This window comes from Guyanagaster necrorhizus (assembly GCF_019112545.1).
Source record: "Guyanagaster necrorhizus MCA 3950 unplaced genomic scaffold BT62scaffold_18, whole genome shotgun sequence".
NCBI classification, from domain to species: Eukaryota; Fungi; Basidiomycota; class Agaricomycetes; order Agaricales; family Physalacriaceae; genus Guyanagaster; species Guyanagaster necrorhizus.
The window spans coordinates 622,606-636,065 of record NW_025064897.1 but is presented as its reverse complement, the minus strand read 5'-3'; the positions used below and the strand labels follow the sequence as shown (position 1 = coordinate 636,065).

Sequence of the window (13,460 nt, the reverse complement as noted above, 5' to 3'; positions counted from 1 at the left end):
TTTATAGACAAGGCTGTAAACTGTCGTGCCCGTCCAACTGCCCAAGTGGTTGTCTGGGTCTCCGGATATTGGCCAACTGGGGGGGGGGGCGCTCCTCTCCATTGCCTTTCGGCGCGAGCGAAACGTCCAAACCGTATAAAATAGATGAAGCTTGGATGTAGTAAAGTTCCGATGTCCGTCAACTGCGAAACGACTCGAAGTCCAGGGCTGCTCACCCTTATGGGACTCTCTGGTAACTCGCAGTGCAAGATCACTCGAGTATAGGAATACTAAATTGCTAGCTACTCATATCTAGAATATTCTATTTACAGTACCTGATATATCCTAGGATCATGACGGGCATCCTCTGGCATATGCTTGAATCCAGCACACATTAAACACTACCACCAATAATGGTATATATAGCGGTCAGCAGCCTGTATTCGCCTCGCATGCAGAATCAATACCCGCGAGTAGGCGCGATCATCAAGATCGTTCTCACGGGAAGGGAGCAGATCAACAATTCCGCTGTACGACATTCATTTGTGATCGTGTGACTGAGATAATCTTCCGCCGCGCCGCTCCAGCCGGTGAAGTTGTACGTTGAATTCAGAATATCACTTCATCGTCGATCATGGCATGTCTGCCATCACTACCGATTTTCGACCCTCCCCACCCTCCCCATTCGAGACCCGATTGCAAGGGGAAGTGCATAAGCAGTTCTCCCCCCATCGCATGTTGTAATATATCGATATATTGATCTCCGTGTGATATGGAAAGCTTAAGCAGCTCACTCGTTTTGAACCCATTCCTTCAAATGGCAAGTCATCAGCGGTTGTTCAGGCAACGCCATATTCCAGAACTTCTGAGAAATTGCGAGAAGCTGACTGGGAAACGTGAAGCCGTACACAGCGATCAATCTACGAGTGGATGAGCTTGATGGTATTCATCGGAAAGTTTTAGGTCGTAGAACTTAGGTCTCCCCCCCCCCTCACCCCCCAGGTTGGGGGGGTGTAGCATACAATGATTCTTATGGTACTTGTGTAATCAGGGAGGGTCCTTTCTTGTACACCACATACCTGCCTAGCTGTCCTGCTGAGAGCTCAAGTACCTACCTGACACCTTAAACGATTAATAAGCAATTAGCTTCGACCACCAGAACGGGGCAACTTAAGAGTCTACGTCGCTAGCTTCAGTACGTAAACGCACCAGATGTCTTTGCCCAGACTGGGACCAGTCCGACAAGGTCGTACATTCCCCATTGACAGGTTGCCTGCTTGAAAAAGGCATACACAGACTAATAGATAGACGTGACAACGAAAAATAATATACAGATACAATAACAGGGAAAGGAATACAAGACTGCAGACAAAGAACTAAGCGCCGAAACCGTAAAGAGTGCGGCCTGACCGCTTCAAGGCATAGACAACATCGAGCGCTGTCACCGTCTTCCGCTTCGCATGCTCAGTATACGTAACAGAATCCCGGATAACCTGCACCAACACACATCAAAAACAGAAACGCGACAAAAGAAAAGACATCCAACCCACATTCTCCAGAAAGATTTTCAACACACCACGGGTCTCCTCATAGATCAAACCAGAAATACGCTTCACTCCCCCACGACGGGCAAGACGACGAATAGCAGGCTTCGTAATACCTACCCACCAACTCAGCACCGGACGAAAAACAACGACAGCAACCCATTCCACTCACCCTGAATGTTGTCACGCAGAATCTTGCGGTGACGCTTAGCTCCTCCCTTTCCGAGACCCTAACCACCCCCCCAGTCAGCACAGAAACAATCCATCCCATCAATGCCAACGCTCACCTTTCCACCTTTGCCACGTCCAGACATGTCGATACGAGTTGTGTAGTAGGTAAGGTAAACAAATTACGGCGGTGGTGGCAGTAGCAACGAGAACAACTCAATGGGACCTCCTTCCAAACGAGGCAGGCCTTATGTAGCTCCGACAGGTGGCTGTGCTTATTCCTTGTTTTGTTGATTCAGGGCATCGCGGGCCATCACGTGGACAGACGCGTCGTGTTTGTATATAACGCGGGGGCAAACGAAGGGTAATGTTACTTCAATCCACCACCACCACCACCACTTCTTCGATTCACCTTTATTATTTGCCATGGCTCGCACGAAACAGACTGCACGCAAGTCTACTGGAGGTGGGTTTCCGTTGTTGGTGCGAGTGCTGTTCGGTGTACTGAGATCTGAACAGGAAAGGCGCCTCGTAAACAATTGGCAGCCAAGTCGTCTGCGCGGAAGACTGCAGTGAGTAGCGTTGTTTGCTGTATTTGAGGTTTGAGTATGGGACTGAAGTCGTGGTTTAGGCAGCTGCTGGTGGAGTGAAGAAACCTCATCGATTCCGGCCTGGAACGGTTGCTCTTCGTGAGATTCGTCGGTATCAAAAGTCGACGGAGTTGCTTATTCGGAAGCTGCCATTCCAACGGTTGGTTCGTGAGATTGCTCAGGATTTCAAGGTGTGTTGGTATTGGTATTGTGTGATGTGTAGGCGGTGAGTTGACGGGTGTGTAGACTGATTTGCGATTCCAATCGTCTGCTGTGATGGCGCTTCAAGAAGCTGCTGAGGCGTATCTTGTGTCGTTGTTTGAGGATACTAATCTTGCTGCGATTCATGCTAAGCGTGTTACTATTCAGCCTAAAGATTTGGCTTTGGCCCGTAGGTTGAGGGGCGAGCGCTCGTAGAGACATTCGTGTTTGTTTGCCTATCTTTATTGTACGCCTAGTTGTATTATCCCATATTTATGTTTTTCATTTTGTATCTTGGGATTTCTTTTGTTATTGGTTACTCTGTCATGCATCTGTAAGTGTATTCCCTTGTTCGGGATCTACAATCGGCTTCGGAATCTGCAGTTTTCTATGAACCTTGCGAGCGTCGGGGCTGCCGTGGTTATCAATGGATCCGGTTTTGCTTGTCGCGAACACTGGTAGCTGTTTGAGATGGTAGTAGGCCCCGTGAGGTCCCAGTTAATACCCATCAGACGGGCCTAAGGGGGACCTCGCGTCATTCCTCCATATTAATCCAAATTTAGAATTTCATTCCGTACCCTCGGGATCGACTTCCACATTACGCGTCTAGCATCGCCTGCTCTCCCGTGCACTTATAACATCGGAATCTGGGTAATGAAAATGTACAATTAATCTTGACAATATACTGTTGCTTCGCCAACATATCCTATTGAGTGGCCTGTGTTTGTTAGAATCTTTCAACGTTCTTTGACCTTCCCCGCTCTCGCGCGCCGCTTCGTGGCTGAAAGTCTTTGCGATTTAATTAGAATCTAACAACACCAGTGATAGGAGGTCATCTGAAAATGCTCCAGGCTCCCGTGGCCGGTCTGTATCATCTCCCGCTTAATCTTGCACTTGGGGCATCCGGTATTCGTTTATCTCCTACGCAAACTAACTTAGACTACCTTTGTACCTTACTGTAATATAAATCTGGGCCTCCCATGTTCACATGGATAGTGAATGGGCAATTCCAGAGATGTTCAGGAATTGACGATTCCTGTACCTCATGTACAATTATTCTATATCTTCACCTTGTGAGAATGTATAGATACATCCAGGAAAATATGCCCATAGTAAACGACCCCACAATCTTGGCGAGGGCTAATGTAGCTACTTAACAGGTGACAACTTGAATCCTTCACATTTTGCTATTTTACATGAAGCTCAAGATCATACAGGAAATGTCAATAGAGAAGGTGGTTCTGACTCATAGTGGATTATTCATTATGGGAAAGATGTGAAGGATATTACTCTGGTTTATTCTCCGGAAACTTTGAGATCCAAGGCAGATACACGGTGTTCGGTCTCTTGGGTATAGAAATGAAACAGATGGAACATCATAGTCTCTAAGTTCACGTTCGAATTATTTGATACAGCTTACACAGACATGTATAGGATTCAAATTAAGACTTGTACGACACTGGAAATGTAGAAATGAAGTACAAGGAGAAATGACATAAGTAGTGGCTGTTCAAAGCTAGAAGTTCATGGAAGCTCCCAAAGAAGCTCCGAAGAACAAGTATGGACAGACAACCTTCTATCGCTTTTATTGCTAGTCCGTAGTTAAATCTCGAATAGTTTCAGCCAGGAAGCGACACACGAGAGCAGAGGAAGGTTGAGGAAGGTTGGAAGATTCCCAAAAACACAGACTACTTCATAGGATACAGCAGAAAAGGAATGGTATATTACCAAGGTTAATTATACAACATTAACTACAGGGTTCCGGTGCGTACAAGCCCACAGGAATGCGCGTGACGCGTAATGTGGAGGCGCGGGAAAAAGCCAACGGAAGGTCGGTCCCGATGTGGGTATGGAATGAAATTCTAAATTCTGATTAATATGGGGTCCCTCTTAGGCCCGTCTGATGGGCATTTACTGCGGCCTTACGGGTCGTGAACGTGCAATTGTGTAAATTTGTATTCTCGCTGCGCTTCAATTACGTCCGTCAGGATGTTGCAATGATGATCGTGGCCGACCTCCGCATCACCGGAAACATTATCTTTGTTGTCAAACTAATTCTAAAATGAGCGAATATCGATACAGTATACATAACTTGGTTGAGAATAGAATGTTGTGTTGATAGGCTGTCTTATGTCCATTTAAATAAGTACTATCTTGTCATGATAGGCAAACCACAGCGATCATGACCAATGCTGCTAGCCACGTTCCGGCACCCAGAGACGTCCGGCTTGCATAATTGCTTTGTACCCCAGATTTGCTTGTTGCTGATACAGCTGCTGCAACTGAACCGATGGTCGCAGTGGGCACTGTAGCACTCGTATCGCCATTCATAGACAATGCGTAACTGCTCAGCTCAGCAAACCCTACTGCTGCGGTGCTGTATCGGAATACCGAGTAAACATTTTTCTATTGCGTTATTTGTAGGTCAGCACTGCAGTAGTCAACTTGAAACTGTGAACCGTACCAAAAAAGTATCGCCAACAATCCAAGCAGGTGCGCTATTTCCGGTAGTCAATTCGAAGAAGGCGCCCAGGCACTCCGATGACGATATCTTGGTAAGCTGGAAATCCTGGTTGCTGATGGACCAGCTTTTTCCACCAAAGGACATCGTCACATTGACATCGGTATCACAAGCTAAGCATGCGATTGAGAACACGTTTGGAAATAGTAGCACGACTAAATTACTCACGATATATATAATATCCATCGTAGTCACCGGTACCCGCAGTCGCATCAGGTATTTCCGCATAAAGATTAGCAATATACTCGGAAGGACCCCCAACTAAGGTTGTGCCAGTGTCGATTGCCGCATAGGCTTCTGAGCCGGAGCCTATGGTCACGGAGGTCCCCTGAGCGGTCAGAGCTGCGCATATTGATCGTTAAGTCACACTGGAATAGGTGGAGATCTTACAGGTCAGAGACAACAGCCAATAACTTCCGGAGTCGACCAAATCCGTATATTCGATATCTCCAGTATACAATGTCGAGTTGACGAAGCCTGATAGTAAATCGGTGATTAGCGTCCAGCAAACAAGGCAGTTCGACGTCGACATACCCATGGTGAAGGTTCCTCCAGGTTCGAGGCTACTAGCACCGGTGACTCCGAGATAGCTGCGACTTTCATCAGACAACGAAATCATCAACGTCAAAGAAATGCGTACCGTGTCAGCTGGAACGACATTACAGGCTCATCCCAAGCACCTCCCGCGACTAACGCTTGCCAGAAGGGAGTAGTTCCCGACGTCGATATTGACTCCCAGGCCAGGCCCAAAAGACCAGAGACAGGATCGGTCAGCAACCCAGATGTTACTGTGTCGCACACCGCGAAGACCTGATCTGACACGGAGAAACCGGCCATTTGGACAGTATCAGAGCCCAAGAAGCCAGAGGCACTGCCGCTACCATACGATATAGAGAAATCTGTGCTTTTATTTACGAATGTACTCGAGTCGGCGGTGTTAAATGTGGGTATGCTGCTGCATCCTGATACGCAGTCGCTGTCAGCGACCCACAGGTCACTAAAGCCAGAGTTAGAGCAAACGTAATTACGAGGCCAAAGGACCGACGTACGCAGAACCCGTGTCCAGTATAACATCGTATGAAACGGCAGGAGTGCCAATGGCCAAAGATCCGTAAAAACTGACAAGTTTAAACGTGGTCAGGGAGTGTTTGCACCCGTGGTCAAGCTAAGCGTACCTCGAGTCGGTATTCTGGTTGACCAATCTACACGCAGCATTGGATAAACCGACCCATCTACAACAACCAACAACTTACAAATTGCTGCCCGAACTGCGCTTTTGGGGTACTGAAGCACCGTACTTCGTCATCAACATCTCCCTCTTGTTCCTCGCCCATTGGCCCCACTCTTCCCTCGTACGGTACGAGGGACGTCGTCTATGTAGATTCATCGAAATCCCGTTACCGGCGGGCGATGGTTGAGGAGCAGCGAAAACATCTGAGGCGTATAACAGGAGGGTAAAACAAAGAAATAACGCCGACAGCATTGGAGAGAGAGAAAGGGATAGGAAAAAATGTGTGAATGAACGTCGTGGTAGAGGTATAAATCGGATAGAAGATTGCTGTGCTCGCCCAGCGAGTAGGGGGGAACTAGGCAAAACGAACGGGGGCCAAGGGTAGCTGCGGTCCTTATTATGTCGTATCAAGGAAAATTCCGCCACGTGATCGCATGATATTATTACTTCCTGGTGATCGGACATCCCGGTCAACGGTAACACTTTGTTGAACAGTTGAAGAAACGCAAGTATTGAGATTGGTAGACAAGAAACTCGGGGCCTCTTGGAGTGTTGTAACTCATTTTGTTTGACCGTTAAGCGTATTTAGAGCTATAATTGAACTCTACCCCGTGCTGTGCGTCTTGCTGCGTGGGGGTCCTGAGGCTGTTCCGCAGTAGCCGAATGGCTAAATATCAAACGTCCGACTGTGCTTGTAGTACTCTTACCCACATGAGGCTATTAAGGTGATCACCATGCTATATTACCTGTCTGTTCACTGAAATATAAGTGAAATCAAAGTTGGATACATTACCCACTGGCAGGCAGAGCATTTTTACGTTCGTAGTTTCTATGACCCCCTTAGACTGAACTCTGATACTTTAATATGCTTCACGACCTCCTCTGATCTTTCGAACTAAAGCGACATCCCGAGCCATCAGAATGACTCGTTTCGCGTGGAGGCACGCAGCATTTGCGTCCTTAAAGATGGAAACCAAAAGTCTTCTGCAGCCTCTTGCAGGGCCAGAAGGGCAGTGGTCTGGAAGCGAAGCGGAAGGAAAAGCTATGAAGCACGTAAGTGCCACGACGCCTTGAGGACATAAAGACGACTTGCCTGGACGTTTTGAGCTATTTCACGAACAAGACTTTGGAAGGACAGCTTTCGGATAAGCAGGTGGGTCGAATTTTGGTACTTCCTGATGTCACGAAGGGCCACAGTTTCAGACCGGAAGCGATGGCATCGCAACCTTTTGTGAGCTGGCATTTACGAGGTCTTAATAGCAAATTGCTTGGGGGGAAGAGAATTGTTGATGCTAGTCAAGACAGGCTTTTTAGTAGCTACGGAAGCTGGTTAGAAAAGAATAAGTTAATGGTGTGCAAGAGGCACTCTTTCCACCCGTACTCTTGATTGCACAGTTTTTAGTGCATGCCATGCTGATTGAGGCTCTTGTACCGTTATGAAGAAGTAGTATACCCGAAATACGGGTATTTATGTCAATCGATAAAGGACATAACCAGATCTATGGATGAATGTTCCTAGAAGCCTAGTAAGTCCGTTCATTACGAAAAAAGTCCAAAAACCACACGTAAAGAGTAATGAAGCGGTATCTTGGCCAGATCTGCGTGAATAAAATATTCTCAGCCTTGGAAGGCGACATTGTCAGACCCGTTGTGGCTTCACGACACTGCATAACTCGATTCTATAGATTCTACAGAGTGTGGATGAGTTGAGAATACAAATACTGTCTTGAATTTTATACGAATCCAGATCCAAGACGTCTAGGAAATCGATGCTTCCTTTACTCTTCTTTCTGATCGGACTTTTTGGTGCCACCAGCTCCTCTTATGTAGGTCCAAAACGTCGGGCCAAAGGTGTAGTATGCGACACCGAAAGCAGCACCTCCGAGGTGGGCAAAATGGTCAAAGAACCGCCATCCCCGAATTACGCCCAGAACATCTAGTGCAAGTAAGGCACCCACGCCTAACTGTATATCAATGGGATATGAAGGAGGAATGGTTAAAGCAATCTGCCCGTTCGGAAATGCTAAAGCTGTCATCGTTACGCAGGCATATATGGCACCAGATGCGCCTAACGAAGGCATTATCGACGAAGCTGCAGCTTTCCTTGTTGCACTCGCTGCCGAGTTGGATACTGCAGAGACCGCGGCCTGCCATGTGTCGACGGGTTTGGCAGCATTGGCAGGAGAAGATAGACGAGATATGAGACGGGGGTACTTGAATTTTACGGTCACGGTATGCGAAACGAGAGATGCAAAGATGCCAGCTATAGTAGATTAGGAAAGGATTATAGTTGTAATTTGACCAATGACGCTTGAAATGGCGCACCCGAGAGGTAAAAAGCTAGGAAATGGTATGCCGATGTTGATTCAAGTTGATCTGGGGATGCCGACGACTGGGACTGAGATAGATACACCGCCGCTGACGATCCTGCGAACGAAAGATGAGTCTGGAGTCTAAATAACATTTCTATGACAGCTACCGAAGCTTTCCAACGCTAGACAATTGGCCAAGAGGTGGATGATCGACCTATGGCTGTATTTACAAGTCAGTCAACATGTTGCGAAATGAAATTGCTGAACAGAGGCACCTAAACGTGCTTGTGAGCATGGTGTACGACAAGCCGGAGAGCGGGTGATGCATGAAACTACGAATCATCATAGGTTGCAAACGAGATACATTCCAAGCCACCCATACGCCGGCATTGAGCAGACATAGTTTCCAGCAGAGCCGACGCCCATCTGAGGCATCTGCGTAGGGTTGTGCGAAGGCAAGGTATAATCCGCTGATCCACGGTCGGAGCAACTGGGGGATCTGCGAGGCTTGGTCTTGGATAAGAGTATAGGACCCCCGAAGATTCTGTCATGCACGGGTCGGGATTGGAGATGATCAAGCACACGGAAGACACACCTTGACCAGATCGATCTGTTGGAGCCTACGTAGGTCTGCGCTAGTAATCTCGGTCCATTTTGTGCTTGCAGCCAGCCTGGTCGCCCAGGCCTCAGTCTCTAAATTCGTTCTCCATGCGGCATAGGAAAACGCGAGCGACGACCCAAATACAAAAAACTTTCATTCGGTTAGCCATCTAACATCCAAAAGGCTCAATATTATATAGCGTACCAGGATTTGGTTCTTTATTTGAGGTCGACCTAGCCTTTCCGCAAATTTAGGCCGTTCAAGAGTTGGCTCATGGACCTTCTGAGTAGCTTCAGTGTATCTCAGGCATCTTCCATTGGTGAATAATCGACGAGCAGCGTGCAAAGGAGGCAGCGACCGTGCTAAATGATGGTGGACCGACGAAGAGAGCATCGACAGGCCATAGAAAATAGTCGACAACAAAGTTTTGTCTAGTGCCGACCATTACGACTCAGAACGGCTTCTGTTTGGGAGAGCTTACTCAGTTCCTATCTCAATGAATGACGGCGGCAATCGTGTTTATGGTGTTGTTCGGTTATCAGAAGATTCACAGGAGGTCGTTGATGCAGACGAAGAGGTACCATCCTTCTACTGATTTCTTACATGCCGGATTGACTTTTTTGCTCTTGTCACAGGTCTTTTTGATATATTCAGATCTCCAGAGCGGTATTTCTCCAAACTCGAATGGATTCCGTGGACTGGGACAGCAAGATTCGCATCATGATGTTCTCACAGTTCAGCTGGACCTCTGCCCACCGACAGGTGCGCCTCCGGTATCTTCGTCTCGAGCAAGATCTTCGCGGCATTCTTCAAAACGTGGAACCAAAGTGTCGAGGCCTGTTGGTAAAACAATTGAAATCAGCATTGCCCAGGACACTACCGCCTTGCGAAGTCGGCGTGGGGATACGGGAAGCGTGGTATGGAAAGCTAGGTATCGCTAGTAAATCTTGTTTCGCACTACCGTCAGAGTCATTCTTTCTGTATAGTATTGATTTTGCTCGTCTTGTCCTTGAGCAGCTTCACTTTGTTGCACCGACGGCTTCTCTGTTTGACAAGAATTATTTGGGAGATACGGCGGTGCTGGAACTCGGGTTAGTGTTTTCAGATTATGTCGTATTCTTTCGTTGATCTCAGATGACAGGGCGGGCACCGGTCTGCTGAGCGTAGCACTCTGTTCTTGGGTCAAGAGCTACACCGTCACTGATACCAGTGAAATGTTACCACTACTCGAAAAGAACATCTTACTAAATTGCTCTGGCTCTCCTGGTACGACTAATATATCAATCGCCGAACTGGACTGGCTTTCACTGCATGCAACTCCATCAAAACGGCGTTCGCGAGTCTTTGATTTTCCAGCTTTTGACCTTGTTTTAGTGGTGGATTGTGTATATCACCCGTCTTTGGTGCCAGCGCTGGTGGATACTATTGATTGCGTCTCAACGCCTGGACGAACGACCGTGACGGTGGTTGTTGAGCTGCGAGACGAAGATGCAGTACGCCTTTTGCTACAACTTTGGCTTGGAACCCCTGGCTGGGAAATACGGAGGATAGGACGAAGCATAGGTCTTCCAAGGCCGTACGTGATTTGGGTAGGACGCAAGGTCCCGACTGTCAAGGATAAGTAGGGCGGGATCGTAGGCACCGGAATTTTCAACACGAATGTTATCCGAATTGGTCAATCTCGCCAGAAGAATTGTCGATCTGGGGTGCGTCCTCAGGGAATAAAAGGGCGCGACGATTCGACAACCCATATCTCCCAACTTTTCCCTCTACGGCCATCATCTCTATTGCTCTTCAGCAACACCACGCTCGCTACCGTCGAACTACACACCATCACTATGCAGCTCTTCAAAGCTGCCGTCGATGCGCTCGCCCTCATGATGTCCGCCCACGCGGCGCCATCGTCTCTCGGAAAAGTACGCTACTTTGTTTTGGGCTGTTCCACTCTGATGTCCAGTATTTAGGTCGTCGCCAACGGGTCAAATTTTAATTTACTGAAAAATCACCCAAGTCGATATAAATCGCTGGAACTGTAGACAGTGTTGTTGTCCCTCGTTCCGGGGCTGAAAATCTTTACACTTTTTTGAAACGTTTGTCCGCGTATACATTTACAATCCGTCTATCTGGTATAGCAAAATAGTCCGGCCGCATTATAATGTACATGGAATGTAGGTGAATTTTTGGAAGTCGATAATTGCTTGTTCTAGCTCGTCGCCTCTTCAATAACGGGAGTTGATATCCAGATACTACGCATAATCATACGATGTACTGATGGGCGACATTTATAATGTCTATAACGAATGCGGAAACAGAAAAGCTAGATTGACTGGCTACTTCCTCTCTGAGCTACCATTTCAATCACGTCTTTTTTTGGCGAAGTGATTTACTAACCGTCACAACCACTAGCTCGCAGGCCCTGCCGGCGCCCCAGTTCCTCTGTGGGTTAATTAGTGGGTTTCTTCGTTCGGCCTGTTACCGTCGTCTTTGTCTCCTGACGGCGGTTGACTTCTCCAATCCAAACTTCTATCGGATCACCACCCGACCCCACGATCTCGTCAACCTTTCTGAAGTGAATACCAATCTCCTCAGCCATGACCCAGATAGTGCGTTCGGCCTCATCCCGCTCTTTGTATCCCAAGAGAACCAAGGGACGCTTTGCGCTCATCGCGATAAGACTGGAGAGTGTGCGAACCAGAGCCGAAAAGGAAGATGTGTTGTATGTGACGTCGGCCATGCTGGATTAGTGTAAGAATCTACCCGTCGGCGGAAATTGACGAAGTTTACATACATTATAGCATCAAACCCAGCAGTGATGGATTGTATATAATCAGGTAGATCTTCATCCCAGTCTAACACACTGGCTTTCGGATGAGCCGACCCGCTGGTGAACAAGTGTCTGTTTGCTGCGATATTGTGCTCTAAAAGAGGGATCGCTGACTCTGGTGTTCTGATAGTTTGAAAATGAGATGTCATAGATATAGATATGTACGAACCTAGATCAGTGGTTACGATACGAGACTTGCTGTCATCTTGTTCGTTGGCAGACGAGCGCAAGGCTGCGAGGGTCAAGGATAAAACACCTGTTCCCGCTCCTAAAACAACATAGAACAGAGACGAAGATCAAGAATAAGTATACCCACCCAGTTCAATGATATTTCTACTCTCTTTAGAGAATAACGCGAAGCGCAGCTCTTCAGGTAGTTGTCCCAGTCTTGATTTAGTGACCAGCCAAGAACTGAGTCCGATGCCACTGTCCCATGTTTTCTATACCTAACTGAGATAAGTCAAGTTTTCAATGGAAAATATTTGGAAACACCTTATCCAAGTCGAATGAGGTCTGTTCTGTTATCTTCATAGTGCCGCGATGCAAAGCATAAACTCTTTCAATCATTTCCTGCTTTTTCTCTATTGCGGAGGACCGTCCAAATCGCACTGGCATAGATGAGACCCCAAAGGGTGCTCTTCCTACGACGGTACTGTCTTGAAGATCAACAATAGCGTCTGAAGCCTTAGCAGAGGCTGTCAAGATGAGAGTCCACTCTTGTCCCTCTCGAACTAAAGGTGGCAAGGGAACAAGAATCTCCTTGTATGCCTGTTCCCGCCGCCAGGTGGTCAACTTGTTTGGTCTAGTCTGGGTTCCCAGTGATGACGACCAGATATAAAAGATGTCCTGTGTGCCGAGGTAAAATTCAGTACGAAGGTCATTGGCTATCTGTGGGGTGATAGAAAGCTTTCCAGACAAACTCGCATTCGACGGGGGAGGTCGTAGGAATGAGATGTAGTAGAACATCGTGTGGGCGAAATAAAATCTCACAAAATTGAAATTGCCATGCTACTCGGCAGATCGGCCCGACACGCTTGCTTATATTTCGCTTCGCAATGTCAACATGCCACTAAAGTGCTTCGACTCCACAAGACATTACGCAAACCTTGCAATGTAACTGTAAGAGTCATATGGCCACGGCGCATGGGCCAGGTTAGGGTTATGGACCCGGCGGTACCAACACCTGGAGTCCATCAAGGCAAGCAGCGCTCAGAGTGCTAGACCTCAAAATCACATCTACATCCCATCTACGCGTAATTACTTTCGACTGATTCCATTGGCTTCTTGTGCTCCAAGATATAACACGTGGCTGAGACGCGGACGGACATCATGAGGGCGAGCGCATCGACGGCAGCTTTGAAGAGCTGCATAGTGATGGTATGTAGTTCGACGGTAGCGAGCGTGGTGTTGCTGAAGAGCAGTAGAGAGGATGGCCGTAGAGGGAAAAGTTGGGAGATATAGGTTGTCGAATCGTCGCGCGCTTTTATTC

General features: G+C 47.5%; 7 protein-coding genes across 7 annotated transcripts; 3 read left to right on the top strand and 4 right to left on the bottom strand.

Annotated features, from left to right (window-relative positions):
- Nucleotides 1-171: 171 nt before the first annotated feature.
- BT62DRAFT_1008099 (uncharacterized protein) lies at nt 172-695 on the top strand (the record flags this gene model as incomplete). The annotated part of the gene is made up of 3 exons (XM_043177413.1): nt 172-232; nt 406-509; nt 567-695. The coding sequence occupies 3 exons, from the start codon at nt 172-174 to the stop codon at nt 693-695; spliced, it is 294 nt and encodes a 97-aa protein (XP_043037936.1).
- A 660-nt stretch (nt 696-1,355) lies between these two features.
- BT62DRAFT_900122 (histone-fold-containing protein) lies at nt 1,356-1,753 on the bottom strand (the record flags this gene model as incomplete). Its single annotated transcript, XM_043183402.1, has 3 exons — nt 1,356-1,472; nt 1,530-1,639; nt 1,696-1,753. Coding segments are annotated over 3 exons (285 nt in total), but the record flags the coding sequence as incomplete, so codon positions are not given.
- A 364-nt stretch (nt 1,754-2,117) lies between these two features.
- Nucleotides 2,118-2,698, top strand: BT62DRAFT_900354 (histone 3; the record flags this gene model as incomplete). The annotated part of the gene is made up of 4 exons (XM_043183417.1): nt 2,118-2,157; nt 2,211-2,272; nt 2,323-2,472; nt 2,528-2,698. 4 exons carry the CDS (start codon nt 2,118-2,120, stop codon nt 2,696-2,698), a joined length of 423 nt encoding a protein of 140 aa, XP_043037934.1.
- Nucleotides 2,699-3,768: 1,070 nt separating this feature from the next.
- Nucleotides 3,769-6,486, bottom strand: BT62DRAFT_981683 (acid protease; the record flags this gene model as incomplete). The annotated part of the gene is made up of 10 exons (XM_043189617.1): nt 3,769-3,826; nt 4,686-4,888; nt 4,947-5,116; nt 5,172-5,345; nt 5,394-5,480; nt 5,538-5,593; nt 5,644-6,000; nt 6,053-6,121; nt 6,179-6,205; nt 6,257-6,486. The coding sequence occupies 10 exons, from the start codon at nt 6,484-6,486 to the stop codon at nt 3,769-3,771; spliced, it is 1,431 nt and encodes a 476-aa protein (XP_043037933.1).
- A 1,374-nt stretch (nt 6,487-7,860) lies between these two features.
- On the bottom strand, nt 7,861-9,540 carry BT62DRAFT_1029602 (uncharacterized protein; the record flags this gene model as incomplete). The annotated part of the gene is given in 6 exon segments (XM_043178318.1): nt 7,861-8,497; nt 8,560-8,680; nt 8,697-8,766; nt 8,822-9,090; nt 9,142-9,297; nt 9,352-9,540. The coding sequence occupies 6 exon segments, from the start codon at nt 9,538-9,540 to the stop codon at nt 8,013-8,015; spliced, it is 1,290 nt and encodes a 429-aa protein (XP_043037932.1). The 3' UTR covers nt 7,861-8,012.
- Nucleotides 9,541-9,643: 103 nt separating this feature from the next.
- BT62DRAFT_899902 (uncharacterized protein) lies at nt 9,644-10,772 on the top strand (the record flags this gene model as incomplete). Its single annotated transcript, XM_043183387.1, has 4 exons — nt 9,644-9,724; nt 9,783-10,078; nt 10,134-10,238; nt 10,289-10,772. The coding sequence occupies 4 exons, from the start codon at nt 9,644-9,646 to the stop codon at nt 10,770-10,772; spliced, it is 966 nt and encodes a 321-aa protein (XP_043037931.1).
- Nucleotides 10,773-11,286: 514 nt separating this feature from the next.
- On the bottom strand, nt 11,287-12,943 carry BT62DRAFT_995429 (uncharacterized protein). The gene is made up of 5 exons (XM_043190523.1): nt 12,464-12,943; nt 12,288-12,411; nt 12,141-12,239; nt 11,936-12,086; nt 11,287-11,882 (listed from the first exon to the last, which is right to left on the bottom strand). The coding sequence occupies exons 1-5, from the start codon at nt 12,935-12,937 to the stop codon at nt 11,591-11,593; spliced, it is 1,140 nt and encodes a 379-aa protein (XP_043037930.1). The 5' UTR covers nt 12,938-12,943; the 3' UTR covers nt 11,287-11,590.
- Nucleotides 12,944-13,460: the final 517 nt, after the last annotated feature.

Bases quoted from the DNA above. Each gene is read 5' to 3' on its own strand.
- BT62DRAFT_995429 (XM_043190523.1), bottom strand. From the start codon at position 12,937: ATGTTCTACTACATCTCATTCCTACGACCTCCCCCGTCGAATGCGAGT. The intron at 12,087-12,140 runs GTTCGTACATAT...TCAGAACACCAG, and splicing joins TATCGTAACCACTGATCTAG to AGTCAGCGATCCCTCTTTTA. The intron at 11,883-11,935 runs GTATGTAAACTT...ACACTAATCCAG, and splicing joins GCTGGGTTTGATGCTATAAT to CATGGCCGACGTCACATACA.